This window comes from Lithobates pipiens, unplaced genomic scaffold, assembly GCF_037356315.1.
Source record: "Lithobates pipiens isolate NorthernLeopardFrog02 unplaced genomic scaffold, aLitPip1_a1.2 Scaffold_16, whole genome shotgun sequence".
NCBI classification, from domain to species: domain Eukaryota; kingdom Metazoa; phylum Chordata; class Amphibia; order Anura; family Ranidae; genus Lithobates; species Lithobates pipiens.
Window position 1 is genome coordinate 164,776,107 of NW_027507748.1, and position 17,497 is coordinate 164,793,603.

Here is a 17,497-nt window from a genome sequence, read left to right on the forward strand (position 1 = left end):
CACTAACACTTGCTGCTATTTCTTTGTGATATAATTGAAGTATAATACCTTGAACTGGCCATAGGAAGAAGTTGGAAACTATCCATTAATAAAAGTGAGAGCTTCTGACATTTGAAGCACCAGATTGAAACCTTCAGGAAGTCATAGTCTTCCCAGAATATTGAATAAAGATGTAGTCTTGTTTGTCATATCATCTAGTCAGATGTTAGTATTTAAAAGCTCTATAAAGAACAGAATCCAAATGCTGTTTTGTAAAAGCTACGTCTTTCTTGGGGAGGAAAAAAAATACCTATGAGCTACCTGGCAGTGGATGTGTATGTAGCAGAATTTAAGACGTCGGTAGCTGTATGCGTCTATTCCTCCTCATCAAGTCAGAGCTATTAATCAGTGGGTCAGACACAGTGGGGCTCCTACTGATATTAAAGCAGCCAAGAATTCTGTCTGTCTGTTGAAGATATGCTGATTTGCATTTGTGGAGATCCTTTCCTTTTTTTTTTTTTTTTTTTTTTTTTTTAAATCAGAAAAAATTATACAAATAAAGATCAGTAAAGCAGTGGCACCAAAAGAAAATTTGTTTGACACATTGTGATTGAAAGGGAAAGAAGAGCTGTGTCAGATAGGCGAGCATAGATCAGCTGACCCAACACAGCCGAACATATGGCCAATAGACCATCTAGTAAACAATATTGCCCATAGCCTGCCCAACCCTATGAACCCATGCCCTCTTTAATCAGAGGGCATGCGCACAGATTACCTTTCCTATTTGGTGTATACTCAAATCGGGTTTCGCCCTCCACCACACCATAAATACACTTTATAATAATAATAACCGATGCATAATCAGTCGCAGGGGTGCCAACCCAGGGGTTTCCAGCCGGGGTTGCCATGTGGAATAAAATTTCTGAGCTGCATTTCTATGCTGATATGCAGGTGCTCCCTAATAAGGATATACCGTAGTTGACCTGTTCTATCCATTGTTTTTTGGTTAGAACATGTATAGATAACCAAAACCTTGCCACTAGTTTATGAGCTAAATACAATAATCTGATCACCGCTATGTTGATAGGGGGAGGATATATCTCTTCGTCTATCCTTAGAAACTGAAACAGAGTTTTATTTAGATTAGAGACCCAGGAAATTCTGCCAAAAGCATAGAAACGTTCCTGTTTAGTCTGGTGTGCAGTCAGACTAATGACTGTTTGTCTGGTTGCCGAAAGTTGCAGCACTATTATTCTCATATTATATAAATTCCTACTGTGATAGAATTTAAATAGAAAAGTCTGTGGTAACACAGAGGCAGCTTTAAAGCAGGTCAGCTGCAGGTCAAATGCACATGCAATGAATTATGAAAGATCACAGAAGTAGCTCCAACTGATGTCAAAAGTATGATGCATTTGCCCTTCTGTCAACACAACTCTAAGCCCTTGTACACACGGTCGGAGATTCCGACAACCAAATCCATCGGAGTAATTCCGGAAGAGGTCCGGAAGTGATGTTGCATACACACGGTCGGACTAAGTTGTCGGAAAATCCGATTGTACATAACGTGATGACATTATTTCGTTACGACAGGATTACACTCAGGCTAGTAGCCAATGGCTTTGGTCTAGGAATTTGATCTGAGCATGCGTGGCACTTTGTCCGTCGGAGCAGGCTACACATGATCGGAGTATGTCCGATTGGAGCATTTTGTCGGAAAATTTTAACCGGCAAGTTGGAAAAATTGGTCCGTCGGATATTCCGATGCAAACCACACACAGTCGGAAAAAATCAGACAAGCCGGTCCGATAGGAAACATTCCAACGGAATCTCCGACTGTGTGTACAAGGGCTAAGAGAATTGGACAACACACATGCAGGACTACCTTAGTGAGCCTAGGGCACAGAATACACTATTAGGTGCCCATTGTTTTTTTAAGAATAATGTATAATATATATATATATATATATATATATATATATATATATATATATATATATATATATATATACATGTATACAGTTGTGCTAAAAAGTTAGCAGAAATTATTGTGAAATTTTGGCATTCATAATGAAAATATGACTGGCCATGCCAAAAACCTGTCTTTTATTTAGGTATAATGATCATATGAAGCCATTTATTGTTTTTTGGCTCCTTTTTACATCAAAATGATAACAGAACTCAACCAAATGGCCCTGATCAAAAGTATACATACCCTGGAATGTTTGGCCTTTGTACAGACACACAAGGTGACACACACAGGTTAAAATGGCAATTAAAAGGTTAGCTTCCCACATCTGTCCTTTTTTTAAATTGCAATTAGTGTTTGTGTATAAATAGTCAATGAGTTTGTTAGCTCTTACGTGGATGCACTGAGCAGGCTATATTGACATAAAGAAGAAATGGTTGCACATTGTTAGATTCCAAATGCTGCTATAGATTAAGCACAATTGTTGGTGTCTCCTGGTGTCATTTTGGTAAGCAATAAATGGCATTTGGAATCTACTGATGTGCAGTCATTTCTTCTTTATGTCAATATAATGACAATGAATACATATACTGTATATTGTGTATTTTAATATAAAGTGTGTGTATGTATGTATGTGTGTGTGTGTGTGTGTGTATATATATACACACACACACACAATAAATATACAGTATATGTATGTATTTTTTTAATTTGTGTATGAAGGTGCCTATTACAAAGCCTAAGTTCTATAAAATGTTCAGGAATCCAGGAAACATCATCGACACAGGAAATGTGGTTAAAAGTGTGAGGGAGGACACTACAGTAATAAGAAAAGTATTTTTGTACTGTCCACCATCACTGGGAGAGAAATTTATTCAGGGAGAATAAAAACCTATCAAAGGTTCTAAGCTTTACTGCACTCTTATCTTATACGTAGCCCCCATGCACGCAGACCTAAGCATATGTAGTATGTTTCCCTATGCCTGACAATGGCTTAACATGCAAAATTCCATTGTTTGTAATTTTTATTGTTCATATTTCAATGCTTAGTTGCTTGTATGCTATATAAGCTATGCATAAAGATGTACATGGCCTACTTTTTTTTAGCATAATCAGGCATTTTCGGACTGGTAGATTTCAATGGGGAGCAACTGTAAACTCTTAGCATGTGCATTTTTGTGTATCTTTGTTTTTGTTGAACTCTTCTCCTCCAGAACTGTCTTGCCCTTGCCCTTGCCCAGCCCAGAAAAAATCCACTTGAAAAAACGTTTGTACAAACCTTGTAAAACACTTAAAAAAAAAATCTTCAAAATCACCAGCTATAAGCTCTGTTTGGGAGTTAAAAGAAATTTTTGTCCTCCCACCATGGCTGCCTCCTTGAAAGGGTCTTTCCCCTTTACATGGGCATCTTCCTCAATGCGGTATTTAGCAATTCAGCTCACTAGCATCCTGGACGCTCTATGCTCACAACTATGTCCCCCTATTAAAGAAGCCTCGCTTAGACTTACATTCTTGGGATAAGGCGACTTTCACCTGGGTTGGTCGCAGGAATATCCTAAACATGACAATTCTTCCCTGTATAATATATATATATATAAAAAATATAGCATATTTATGTTTCTCCTGCAGATGATACCTGTTCACCTACCCTGATGCTTCTTTAAGGAGCTCCATAGTCTTTTCATTGGGATTGTGTGGTGAAATAAGAGTAGCCAAGTGTTTGCTACATCGGTCCAAACAAAATGCAGGTCTTGGCCTGCTCAATGTCCTCCAATGTTATCAGGCAACAGCTTTGCAGCATTTACTCAACTGGAAATTTCACGCTTCCTCTCAATTATGGGTCTCACTGGAAAAGACTATTGCCAGATTCAACCTGTTGTATGCTCCCTGGGTCCCGGCGGGTGACACGCGTCTCTCTGGGTATCCCCGTTGACCACCCATTCTTTGATTGTCTGGGATAAACTGAACAGACCCTTGGATCTGGCACCCCCAACATCTCTGCTGGCTCCGGTAGGAGGGTTCCCCTGGTTCACCCTTGGGGAGCGACTGTCTTCCCTTGGATTCTGGGTGAAAGACGGCATTGTCAGTTTGGCATGTTTTGTGGAAGGCCGCACCTTAATCCCACTGGGCTCCCTCAGGGAGAGATATAGGGAGCTTTCCCTTTCACTTCTGGAGGTACCGCCAGTGGCTCTCGGCTCCTTTATAATAACTGTTACTTATATTTGCATGATGACTCCGGGAATTCTTATTTTCTGTATACCTATCTTGTCACTGTCTTTTGTTCTATTTGATTGTCTCTTCTTGTTTGTTAGATTTTTGATATGTTCTCATACAATACTAAATAAAAGATTAAAAAAAAAAAGAAATGTTTGGCTAGAGAGCTGCTTCCAAAAATGCTCTTTGATTGCTAATTGTATTTATTTGTTTCGGTTTATTACAGATTGTAATATTACTAATAATGCAGATGTGAAATATTTTTAAAGCGGAGAGCCTTCATGTATTGGGGTCTGAGATAAAAGCTCCTGTATAGTCTCACCATTTCAGGAGATAGTTCTGGATACAGATCCCATTCATCAGTTAGCACATTGGTAAATGACAACACATATAACACTGGATCTGCATTCCTTCTTATTGAACTGTGCCCTAAAACACATGATACACCTTGAAATGTCCCTTTTTTTATCATACTTAGACCAAAACAACAGCTTCACTGAATATTTATGAATCGTTTTATTCAGTAATAAGCTATAGTCGATACTTTTTGGTATCCATATAGCCAAATGAATCAGTTCAGTTCACACAAATCTTGTGGTACGAACTGTTCTGTCCATATTTTGCTGTTATTATCACTTTTCTTCAGTTTTATAGTATGCTTTTGGACAGAAATCACTTTCAAGGTTAAATAAAGATATGCTTTTCTTTTGCAGAGCGGCCAGAGAGAGATCACAAAGTAGATGCCTCTCTGAAGCACTCAGTGCCTGCTATACCTCCAAAGAAGCCTCGTCCTCCAAAAACCACCTCTTCAAGTAAATCAGGCACACTGCCACCAAGAAGACCCGAGAGACCAGCAGGACCTGTAACACACACAAGGTAAAGATATAATACAAGGCCCCCTATTTTATCTGTCGGATATATCTGATATTAACCACAGACCAATGCAAAAATATCTGACATAATCCTCTCTTGCTCTATGCAAAATGAAAGAAAAAAAAGTTTTGCCTGTAGTTCTACTTTAATAATCACCCATTGCATTTCATAATTCAATGAAGGTGCAAATCACTGATGCCAACAAAGCACTGTGGGAAGCAGTAGATGGGGGAAGCGGCCCTAATTGCTGACTTTTTGAAGAGTCTGTCTTTGCATGTGGAATTACAGAGTAATAGGGAGCCCAGATTAAAAATTCTTGAGATGTATGGGAGAAACTGGTAACATCAGATTTCCCATACCTCCCAACTTTTTGAGATGGGAATGAGGGACACTTAGGCTGCTTTCACACTGCAGCGGGAGCGGCGTCGGCGGTAAAGTGCCGCTATTTTTAGCGGCGCTTTACCGTCGTTTTAGCGGCGGTGTGCGGGCGCTAGCGGGGTGGTTTTAACCCCCGCTAGCGGCCGAAAAGGGGTTAAACCCGCCCGCAAAGCGCCCGCAAAGCGCCGCTGCAGCGGCGCTTTGCCGGCGGTATTGCCGTGGTGTCCCATTGATTTCAATGGGTAGGAGCGGTTTAGGAGCGGTGAATACACCGCTCCTTCACCGCTGCAAAGATGCGGCTAGCAGGACTTTTTTCACCGTCCTGCCAGCGCATCGCTCCAGTGTGAAAGCCCTCCGGCTTTCACACTGGAGTTAAAGGGGCCGGTTTTTTTCAGGCGTTACACAGGCACTATTTTTAGCGCTGTAACGCCTGAATACCGCCCCAGTGTGAAAGCAGCCTTATTAGCAAAAGTATGTAGGCATATGACGCACCCTTTGTCACACCCCCTTAAAGGAGATATATTAAACCCAAATGTGCTTTTTTTACCACTACTATGCTTTTATATTGGCTTTTAAAATGTACAAATGAAGCAATTTAGAAATTGGATGAAAGGTTTACACTGGGAAACACTTTTTGAAAGATAAAAATGCATTTTATATACAACAATATAAATCAGACCAAAATGAGAGACAAATGAGGGGGAAGAAGGAAGGGACAGAGGGACATTGCTCAAATCAGGGACAGTTGGGAGCTATGGATTTCCAGTTCTGCGGAATCATGAAAATTGTCAGTATATCGAGCTTACGTAGATAATAGTGTAATTACTCATACACCTAATCTAGAAAATGTATAAAGAAGATACTTTTTTCAATGTCTTTACTCCTATGCTGGTTTTCACACACCTCTGCCACACTCCATAGACAGGAAGAGTACTCTGTTACTTCCTGGTTCTGCTTTATGACTTCCTGGGTCACCTCCTTGCTCTCTGGGTTGATGATGCTGATTTGTTAGCATGTTAGTCAGATGAAATTGGGGTTTCTCACCTGACTGTGCTGGGTGGCCCAGGTATGTGATGCACATGACTGTCCGGACAGAATTACAAATCCTTTCACAGGCAATACAGTTCACATATACAGTATGTATTTTAAGTGTTTGCCCACAGTCTGGTAAAATATTTGTATTGAAATATAAAAAGACTACAAATGCAACATTCCCGCGCAGGGGATACCATGAGTAGGCTTAAAGCAAAACAGCATGAACAAGTACATGTATTCAATGTGTTTTAAAGGATATACTGTCGATCAACAGGGACCCTCCGACCAAGGCCAGGGGGTAAACACAAGGTGCCTGAGCCTAAGGGCACAAGGGCTGAGGCGTGGACAAACATTTATGAAAGCTAATCTTAGACTGGATATTTAATGAAGATAGGGGGGGGGGGGGGGGGGGAGGGAGAGAGAGGGAAAAAAAAGGAGGGGGTCCAAGGAACAGGGGAAGAAAAGAAAGAGGAAAAGGAAGATGGTGGAAGAGGAGGAGAAAGAGAGCGAGACAGAAGGAAAAAGGTCCCTCAGGTTGGGAAACAAGCAGGGTCTATTAGACAGGCCTAGGCTGGTCGGATGTGCAGAGTAGGAAGTGCGTAAGGCCACCACGGGGCCCACACCTTGAGAAATTTAGTGCGAGAGTCATGGAGGAAACTACTCATCTTCTCATTGATCATGGGGGTTGTCCAGATGCTCCTCACCTCTGCAAACAGACGTTTTTTCCAGGCCCTGGCTATTGCACGTTTAGATGCTATAGATAGATAGCTGGTCATCTTCTGTTGGTATGAGAAGGAGACCCGGGATCAGGCAGTGGAGAAGTGCTAACTTAGCATATTTGCGAATGGATACATGGAAGAGGGTGAACAACAATCCAAAGACCCTTAACCAGAATCCCACCAGACGGGGGCAGGACCACCAGATATGACGTTTGTCTCCTCGTTGGCCTAATCCCGAAAACATCAATCATTGTAGGATGGGTTTGCTTTGGCGATGGGGGACTGGGACCCAATACCAGCGGAGGAGCACCTTTATAGGCTGCCTCCAGAATGGTCATATTAAAGGAGCACTTTGTGATACTGGAAAATACTGGAAAAAAGAAAGCTAATGCAGCCACCACATGTAATATTTGGCAAGCTGTAATATAATTCATATTTGTTTTTAAGTTTAATACCACTTTAAAATGTAAAAAACACCTTTTTAAAAATATCTTATTTTACCCGAGAGCTCCTTCCTCCCCCTTCCATTGGATGAATCAGATTCAAATATTACATGTGGTGGCTGCATTAGCTTTCTTTTTTAGGCTTTCTGTCTTTTTTATTTTCACCTAGCGATCTGGCCAGTGAGTCTATTGTTTTTAAACAGAATATACTGTCCTGCAAATGTATCAGCTACCACTGACAGGGGCACTTATGATAACCAACTTTTATTATTTTATGTAATATCTTTTTCCCCCCAAAAAACTGTTGCTGTAACTGCTTATGTAATTAACATTTTTGGTGTATCTAATTCTGCTAGTACATCTAAGGCAGCCATAGATCAGTGGGTGGGGAAAAACCTTCCCTGATCGTACATGGAATGAAATTTGGCCAGTGCCTGCTGAACTGGCCCGATTTCAATCCATGTATGGCTGGCTACCCCTAGACTGACAATGAAACTGTCTGATGTGCCCCTGTGCTCCTTCATCCAGAGTAGGAGTACACTAATACAGGAGGTGTGTTACTGACCAAATCATCAGGTAAAAACAGAGGGAAAAAAGCCTAAAATAAAGAAAACTATTAAAGCCACTACATGTAATGTTTGATAAGGTGCAATGCATGACATTTTTGGTTTGGGGTTTAATACCACTTTCAAGTACATCTAAAGACTTTTTTGCAATGCTGGCCATACAGCCAGCCGGGTAAACTAATATACTCCTCCAGTCACACAAACGAGGTAGATGAAGGAATCCCCACTGCCGGGACATTGTATTCTGACAGAGGCGCCAGTGTCTTAAAAAGGCAGTGATATATGAATGAAACCATAAATCCTGTTCATTTAGCTGATACCTTTCTACAGTAGAACTGTAAGCTTTACATTTTTTTGGGTTCATAGCAGGTATTTATATAGCACCGACAATTTACAGAGCTCTTTACCGATGTACTTTATATATTGTACATTCACATCAGTTCCTGTCCTTAAAGGTTTTGTTAGCCTATATAACTCGAACACTGCCAGACTCTCTTTATTAAAGCCTGGCAGAGCACACTGCATTAGTCTTTTAGAAACACAAGTAAGTACCCATTGAGCCGTCTTTAGGCTGGTCACATGGCTCAAGGCCGCTGTACAGTTCCGATGGATGGATACTGCAAGAGGGGCCATGATCTCCCTCTGACGTCAGCCGGGGAGATCACATGGCTGCTCGGCCTCTCCTGCAGTAGCCCTGGAAACTGGACGAGAGTCACGTGACCGGTCTAAAGACAGCGCTAAATGGGATTTACAGCACTTGTTTTTATAAAAGACTAATGCAGCATGCTCTGCCAGGATATGAAAGTTTCTGGGAGTGAGCATAAAACATTTTAAATTTTACTAGAGGTGGCGGAGGGCAGAGACGGAGACACAGACACAAGCTGACGTGCAGGAAGTAGGGGGTGAGGGGGGAGAGAGGAGAGCAGAGGGGACAGCAGCGTATGACGCAGGGACGCAATCAGACCACGGTGGTTAGGGTGGAGCAGCCCTGATTTTCCTGGTCAGCGAAGTGCCAGGCTCAGGGTTTTATTTATCTATTTATTTTTTAATAGTTTAGAGGGGGGGGGGGGCAGATTACACAGCACAAGCACTGTGCTGTTTAATCTGCTTTAAGGTACCAGGAAATCAATTTTTTTTTTTGGGTTAACAAACGCTTAAAGGGGCTTACAATCTAACCTCCCTAACTCACATTCACACATACACATACTAGGGCCAGTTTAGACAGGAGCTGATTAACCTACTAGCATGTCTTTTGAGTGTGGAAGAAAACCCATGCAGGCACAGGGAGATCATACAAACTCCAGGCAAGTATGGCCATGGTTGGGATTTAAACTGACAACCCTAGTGTCACCAGGCAGAAGTGCCAACCACTGTGCTGGGCACGTTACATGCTTCTCCCAGCTTCTGTAATAACTGCAAACTTGAATGTCGTAAAGGTGACTCCTCGGGTAGTTATGTAATCTGAGTATGATGTACTAGCAGCGGAGTTATATTTATCTTTTGTGCTTGCTGAGCTTGGGACAGCGAAAAAGCTGTGTTGTAGAATGGCAGTAATTCACAGAAATGAATTTGCAGGTGCTCCTAGTTTCTCTAGTCATAAACGAACCATTAAAGTCTGTGCTCTTCAGACTTTCTTTTCCATACATTTTTATTGAAAATTGTGCATATCAAATTCCAAGGCAAAATTTACATGAGATAGGTATTTCTGTATACAGGGTGATGTCTTAAGGTACTGGAGTTATGAGCAAAATTCTATATTCCAACAAATGTACTCGTATTTCTTATCGCTATATATTTTAACATAATGAACTACAAGAGAAACCCATAACAAATAAAAAAAGAAGAAAAAAAAAAAGAGGAAAGGGTTAGTACATTCTTGGATCCCTGTCATTCCTTTAGGCTTCATGAAGATGAAGTGGAGGGATCCTACCATGTAATCATGTGGCCAATGTCCTCTGAAGCCCCATTTGCACCAGATTTTCTGCAGATTTTTGTCTTCAGATTTACCAAAACCATGTAGTGCAAGGGCCTGCCTGATTACAAATTGAAGCTCCTAAGGTTTGACCATATTATATGGTTTTGGTAAATCAGAAGTAAAAAATCTGCAGAAAATATGATAGTGTGTATGGGGCTTTACTGGTAACTCAAACAGGATGCAGGGGAAGAAAAGAAAAGCCTGCAAGAGGAAAGAATAAAGGGGAGAGAAGAAGGGAGGTAAAAGGGGGGAATGTGCAACCCTGTCATTCCTGGCGTAGTTGTGCGGATGTCTCATAAGCTTTCAGACAGATATTTTATCCATGGTTCTCAGACTCTATTAAAAGACTGGCTGCTTATCGAATAGTATCGCTGAAAGGCATTCATTGATCATGATCCATGACAACTTGGTTCTCACCAAATCGAAGGGGATCATGGGCGCCCTCCAAGATCTAGCTACCTCTACCCTGGATGCAGTAAAGATGAATGATATAAGTTTCCTTGTGTGTCCTGACACTCCCTCCACTGGGCATCCTAGTAGCGCCTGCTGCAGTGATTTGATTAAATTCATCTGGGTTAGTGAAAATATAAAATTGTAGATGCGAATCCAAAACCGCCTGACTTTAGGGCATGTCCACCATATGTGGTATACTCTGCCTTCTATGCCACATCCCCTAAAACATAGAGGGGAAGTGCCTGGGACATATGTCGCCACTCTCACTGGTACCATGCACCATAGAAGCAAAACTTTATCGTTTGCCTCGATCAGTGAGGTATTAATGTGTGATTTTGAGGCGAATTGTGCCATTTTAAATCATTTATCAATTTCCAAGGTTTCTTCTATATCCTGTTCCCACGTGTTCATATAGAACAATTTTTCCAACTAAAGCCCCATACACACTATCAGATTATCTGCTGACTTTTTCCTTCAGATTTACCAAAACCATATAATATGAGGACAAACCTTAGGAGTTTCAATGTGTATGCAATCAGGCAGGCCCTTCTACTACATGGTTTTGGTAAATCTGAAGGAAAAACTCAGCAGATAATCTGATAGTGTGTATGGGGCTTTAGAGGACAAGATGCTATATATTTTAGAGCGATGGCCGGTATGCTTCTTGAAAGACCTGCATAGATATTCCATTGGGGTGGAAGTTGTTAAATTATTTGTACACTGTAGAGTCTTCCAAAAATGTGGGAAGTTGGTATTTATTTAATAGGGTTTGTTTCGATAAGATACCTTATGTCAGCAATACATATCAAGCCCTTGTTAGTCCACCATGCGAGCCCTTGAGGATTAAGACCCAGGGTGAAATCAGGATTACCAGTCAATGGAGCCAAGGGAGCTTGAAAAGATCTAAATACATGAGGCTTCATCAGTCTGTCCCATAGGCAAATGCCGCATACACACGACCGGACTTTCCATCGGAATGAACTCTGACAGACTTTTCTGCAGACTTTTCATGGAGTTCCGCTGAAATGGACTTGCCTACACACGATCACACCAAAGTCCAAACGCTTCACACGATGATGTACGACGGGACTAGAAAAAGGAAGTTCAATAGCTAGTAGCCAGTAGCTGCCCTGCATCGCCGTTGGTCCGTCGTACCTGCATACAAACGGTTTTCTCGATAGGAACTGGTTCCGGTGAAAAGATTTGAAACATGTTCTATTTCTAAAATCCGTCAGATTTTTCGACAGAAAAGGTCCGGTGAAGCCCACATACGATTGAATTGTCCGACGGATTCGTTCTGTCAGAACTTTGCTGTCGAAAAGTCCAGTCGTGTGTTCGTGGCATTAGAGAAAAGGATAATGTGGGGCACATTATGATTGGTCTATCTCTCGTTCGTAGCCACATCATATCACTAATCGGTTTGGTAGGATGGAGAGACGATTCAATTTTCATCCAGGAAGGTGAGCTTGCAAGGAATGATAGCGAATTAGTTGAGCTAATTGCTTAGCTTTAAAATATTTGGCCAGGTCTGAAGCTCCCAGACCACCTCTCAGTTTTGGTGTATAAAGGGTGCGCCTATTCACTCTGGGTCTTTTGTCCCCCCAGATACATTTTATAATATTGCTCTGCAGTACATTAAGATCGGACATGCAGATTGCAACCGGAAGTGTTTTAAACAAGTACAACAACCTTGTACGGAGGTTCATCATTATTGAGTACAGACTACCGATCCACAACAATGGATTAATGGCTCAGCGTAGCAGATCCGCTGTCAGTTTCCTATATAAAGGAGTATAGTTGGCCTGATACAGGGTATGTAGGGAGGAAGTTAAAGAAATTCCAAAATACAGGAGAGCATCTTTTTGCCACTTAAACTTAAACGAGTTTGGATTAATTTCACTGCGTCTGCCTCCAATGTGAGGTTTAAAGCAACCGATTTTGAAGGATTAATTGTGAGACCCAAGATAAATGTAAATCGGTTTGATATAAGTTAGGTATCAATGTTACTAGGGATCGATATAGATGTTACTAGGTATGAGAGAAGCATCGACATTTCGTCAGCAAAAAGGGCACATTTGTGCTCTCTATCTCGGCAATATATGCCTTTTATATTTGAGTGACCTCTTGGTTTGATGTCCAAGGGTACCAGGGCCATTATAAATAAGATAAAGGGCAACCTTGTCATGTCCCTCTGTGTATGTCCATGTTATGCAAACTATACCCTTTTATCAGCAGTCTAGCAGTATGTTCGCTATACAATGTCTGCAATATAGTTAAAAGATTAGGCCCAAATCTATATTGTTTCAATTCATAGAGTATATAATCCCATGATACAGAGTCGAATGCCTTGCAAAGGTCTAACGACAACAGCATGCCCTTACGCTTGCCATGGTTGTCCCAGTTTGAATGAAGCACTGCTATTACATTTATCACCCACTGGATTTGGCCTGTCGATTGGAAACAAACCCTACCTGGTCTGGATAGATATAATTGGATAGAAAAGTATTCATTCTGGTCATTAATTTTAGTCATCAATTTAAGATCCACGTTAATTAGTGAGATCGGGTGATAGTTAGCACAGTCCCCATGGTCCCTTCCCTGGTTTGGGGATGACATGTATGATAGCAGCATTTTCATGCATGGCTAAGGGGGAGTCTTTTCTCAATTCATTGAAAAAGAGGCAAAGATGTGTCAGTATCTCTGTGTACTTTCTATACTAGTGGCCAATAAAGCCGTCCGGACACCGGTGCCTTTTGATGGGTTCAAACTTTTAATTGCTGCCTTGATTTCTCCCTCTGTAAAGTCACCCTCCATTTTAACTCTATGTGGTAGCGAACCACCTGTGGAAGGGGGATATCGCAGAAGAATTTTTCCGCTTGAGCTGTGAGGCATGGGTTCGGTGACCGTATAAAGTTTAGAAAAATTCTGCAATGATTAATTGGGGGTTTTGAGTTAATTTCCCATCTTGAAACCGTAATCTTGGCAAGGCCAGATTGTATGGTCGAGGGGTAAGTTTCCTACCCAATAGTGTAGTAGGTTTGTCTCCTAAAGTATAGAATCGATGCCTAGACCAACGTAAATTCTTCTCAGCCTTAGTGGTAAGGCTAAGATTTAATGCCATATGCGGCGCTTCAATTTTAAGTCTCAAATCTAATTGGGGATTATACTTTTGCTCTTGCACTATACGTTGTAACTCCTCCTCCTGTTGTCGTATCGTTTGTGCATGACTACATTTGGTTCTGGAGGCTATTTGTATTAGTTTGTGTGTATGCGGCATTAGAGGTTTAAGAAATATTTTTTCACATTGAGGTATCAGTTTAACAGACTCTATTTCATTATCAATGGTAGGGTCATTAAGTAATGAGGCATTAAGACTCCACATTGAGGGTTTCAGTCTAGTCCACAGATCTGTTAATTAAATCTGGACTGGCGAATAGTCAGACCCACAAGGTGGACAATATTTTGGCCGAGTTAATGGAATTTGGCATTCAAGTATTTCGGGGCCTAGGTACGAGAGAAGTGCATTTCTTGAAGGAGCAGTGTGTCTATGCCCAATTTGTGATAAGTTTGGTAGGCCATCGTACGTTTCATAGGGGAATTAAAACCCTGTACATTATGAGTTAGAATTTTAGGGGAAAGGGTACTTAACATAAAGGTGCAGTAGACTGTACTTGCCTGTTGTCCTTATCCATTATCCTCGTCCCTTTTCTGAGGGTCTGGTGCTTAGAATGGAACCAGGGGTGCACATATGTGCAGAAACATTAGGAAGAAAAAAGAGAATTAGTGTTGGGATGTGGTACACTGGTTAATCGTGTACCAGCAAACCAAAAACAAAGAAAGTGTGTCAGCTGACAGATTAGTGAATAAATCAAGGAGGTCCAGGAAATTAAAGTTCCCATCAAGAAGTGTGAGGTTGTCACTTCCCCCTAGGTAAGCACAAGCTCACTAATGAGTGGCATGCTTTTGTGCCCTGGTCCCTTCTGTTCAAAGGATAGTAAGGGAATTAGGGAAAACCAGTAGAACCGATTGAACAGGTATTATTTTTATGTAAGTATGGGGAAGAGTCAAAATTAACCTTACAGGCAAAACCCACAACAATAACATATTGTAGTCTCATATGATGGAGCCCACTCACACAGTATAGCAAAGCCCCCCCTCCCCCCAGAACTGAGGTAACTGCGTTGAGCGTATATAAAACTATGAACATAGGATAAATGATAACTTCTGGGTATGTTCCAAACCACTTGAGAAAGGCCTTTTACAGGCAATTGGTGATTGTGGATATCAAGAGAAAACTACCACCTCATATTATAGTCTATACGGTTATCCATAGGATCCTGCGAGAGGGGGGAATTCCTTGGAAGAAGATCGCTGTTGTTGAACCCACAAAGGTGAAACTGAGCAGCCTCCTGCTTGCTGTGTTTTGGGGGATAAAGACTCCCTAGAGATCAGGCCCAGGCTTAAGAGAACTTCCTCTTCATCCGGAAAGTTGGCAAAAGAGTGTGACTTGCCCTTATAGGTGAAAGACAAGCGGAATGGAAATGACCAGCGGTATTTGATTTAACAATTACTTAGATGAGCCAGTAATGAATTCAGTGCGCGTCTCTTCTGTATCATCAGTTGAGAAGTGTCCCCAAATATTTGAATGGTGTGGCCCAGGAGGGTAATGTCACTCCTAACACGAGCCGTGGACATTATTTTTTCTTTGATTCAGTAGCGATGTGGGTTAACTATAGCATCTCTATGTAGGCCATCCTGTCTAGGAGCTGTTAGAGCACGATGCACTCTATTTCCAAATGGTGTGGTAAAATGTCTGGAATAAAGTACTGCATCAGGACGTGTATAGCTTCTTCCAGATCAGTTACTGCTTCTGTCAGGCCACAAATTCTAAAATTATACTGTCTGGACCTATTTTCCTGATCTTCTATTTTAGCGTTGGCCTGGTCCAGTTAATCTTATAGAGAAGAGATCACATTAGAATTTTGATTAACCCTCCGCACTGTGCCATCCATCTTACACTCAGTAGTGTCCAACCATTCACCAATGCTTCATTTCAGCAGTGATAGACATGCATGCTTTTGATAGCTCCTGCTGGAACAGTGCTGAAAAGCGAGCCAGCAAAACAGAGTCTACAGAGTAATGGGTGTTCATTCCCTGTACTATTCTGGCTCAGAGCAGTCTCAGTCATTTCAGCCATATTTCTGTCCACAAATGAGGCCGGAGAATCTGCATAGTCCAAGCGCCTCCCCCTGATAGGCTGAGGAGGGGGAGAACTGTGGGGACTCACCCCTCTGTGGCTGGAGCATGGCTTCCTGTGACTGAGAGGAGAAAGGACCCAGAGCCCGGTCGGCTTGTGAGGCCACTGTACTTTGTGGTGAAATGGCTGCTTGTGTGGGGGAAGCCGAGACACATTGTGACTTGATTGCATGTGGGGCCGCGTGCGAGTCTGTCCTCCAGCCTGACGGCCTTAGATAAAGGATACTGATATGCTGCCGGAGCTGCGTTCCCCGAATGGAAGGAATAGGTGGATGGGGGAGGCTTCTTTTTGGTGGAACCCACTCCCCTCCTTCGCATGATGGGGTCCCTAAGCTGCCAGCTGTGTTCCTGGTGCCCCAAGCGCTGATTATAGCAGGGAAAGTCTGGTGGCAAACGGAGCAGGTCAGATCATGTCCGCTCCTGTGCCCACGCGCATGCTCTGCTCATCATACTTTCATACAAACGATCGTTTGTATGTAAGATTGTTCTTTTAATAGTAACAGCCCTATGCTGAATGGACAAGTGATGGTGCCAAATAATGCTACAGTGATGCTTCCTGGTGCAGTAAACATTCATCTATATACTGCATTATAAAAGAAATTGCATTGTGTACAGTTGTTGCTATCTTCAGTTGGTAAAAAGATATGTAAAAAGATTGCTACATTAAAACAAATGACATTTCAGCTTTAAGTGAAACTGTGGCATCATATTAAAAAAAAATCCCACTACAGCACTTAATTATAACCGTTTTTTTATTTACAGTTTTCTCTTGGCCCCCCTACAAAGTCCCACAAATAGCTGCTGATCCTGTCAGTGAGGAGGACATTCAAGTCATGTGACCACTGTGATTGGCAGTCACATGATCTTAGGTTAAAAAAAGACACAAGTCCATCTAGTTAAACCAAAAAATATATATCTACAATACCATATACACAATCCTTCACTCACAGTTAATCCAGAGGAAGGCGAAAAACCCCAGCAAAGTATGCTCCAATTTGCTACAGCAGGGGAAAAAATTCCTTCCTGATCCCCTGAGAGGCAATCAGATTTTTCCTGGATCAACCTGTCAGTACCTAGTTATATTATGTACATTTAGGAAAGAATCCAGGCCTTTTTTTAAAGCAATCTACTGAGCTGGCCAGAACCACCTCTATAGAGAGTCTATTCCACATTTTCACAGCTCTTACTGTGAAGAAACCTTTCCATCTTTGGAGATGAAATCTTTTTTTCCTCTAGATATGTCCCCTTGTCCTCTGTGATGAACTTAAAGTGAATAACTCAACACCAACGCCCTTATATATTTATACATGTTGATCATATCCCCCCCCCCCCCTTAAACTCCTCTTCTCAAGAGTGAATAAATGTAGTTCCTCTAATCTTTTCTCATAGCTGAGCTCCTTCATGCCCCTTATCAGTTTTGTTGCCCTTCTCTGCACTTTCTCCAGTTTGCCGATATCCTTTTTGAGAACAGGTGCCCAAAACTGAACTGCATATTCCAGATGAGGTCTTACTATTGATTTGTACAGTGGCAAAATTCTCTCTCTCTCTCTCTCTCTCTCTCTCTCTCTCTCTCTCTCTCTGGAGTCCATTCCCCTCAATGCAAGAAAGGATTTTGCTCACTTTGGAAACCGTAGCTT

The 17,497-nt window shown here is 41.7% G+C and overlaps 1 protein-coding gene across 3 annotated transcripts in view; it reads left to right on the forward strand.

Moving 5' to 3' along the window:
* SH3KBP1 (SH3 domain containing kinase binding protein 1) overlaps positions 1 to 17,497 on the forward strand; it is a 530,573-nt gene that overhangs the window by 451,194 nt on the left and 61,882 nt on the right. For all 3 annotated transcript variants that reach the window (XM_077480738.1, XM_077480739.1, XM_077480741.1), the window contains one exon: positions 4,876 to 5,038. In XM_077480738.1, the coding sequence (XP_077336864.1) occupies positions 4,876 to 5,038 (163 nt within the window). The remainder of the gene's footprint in view (positions 1 to 4,875; positions 5,039 to 17,497) is intronic.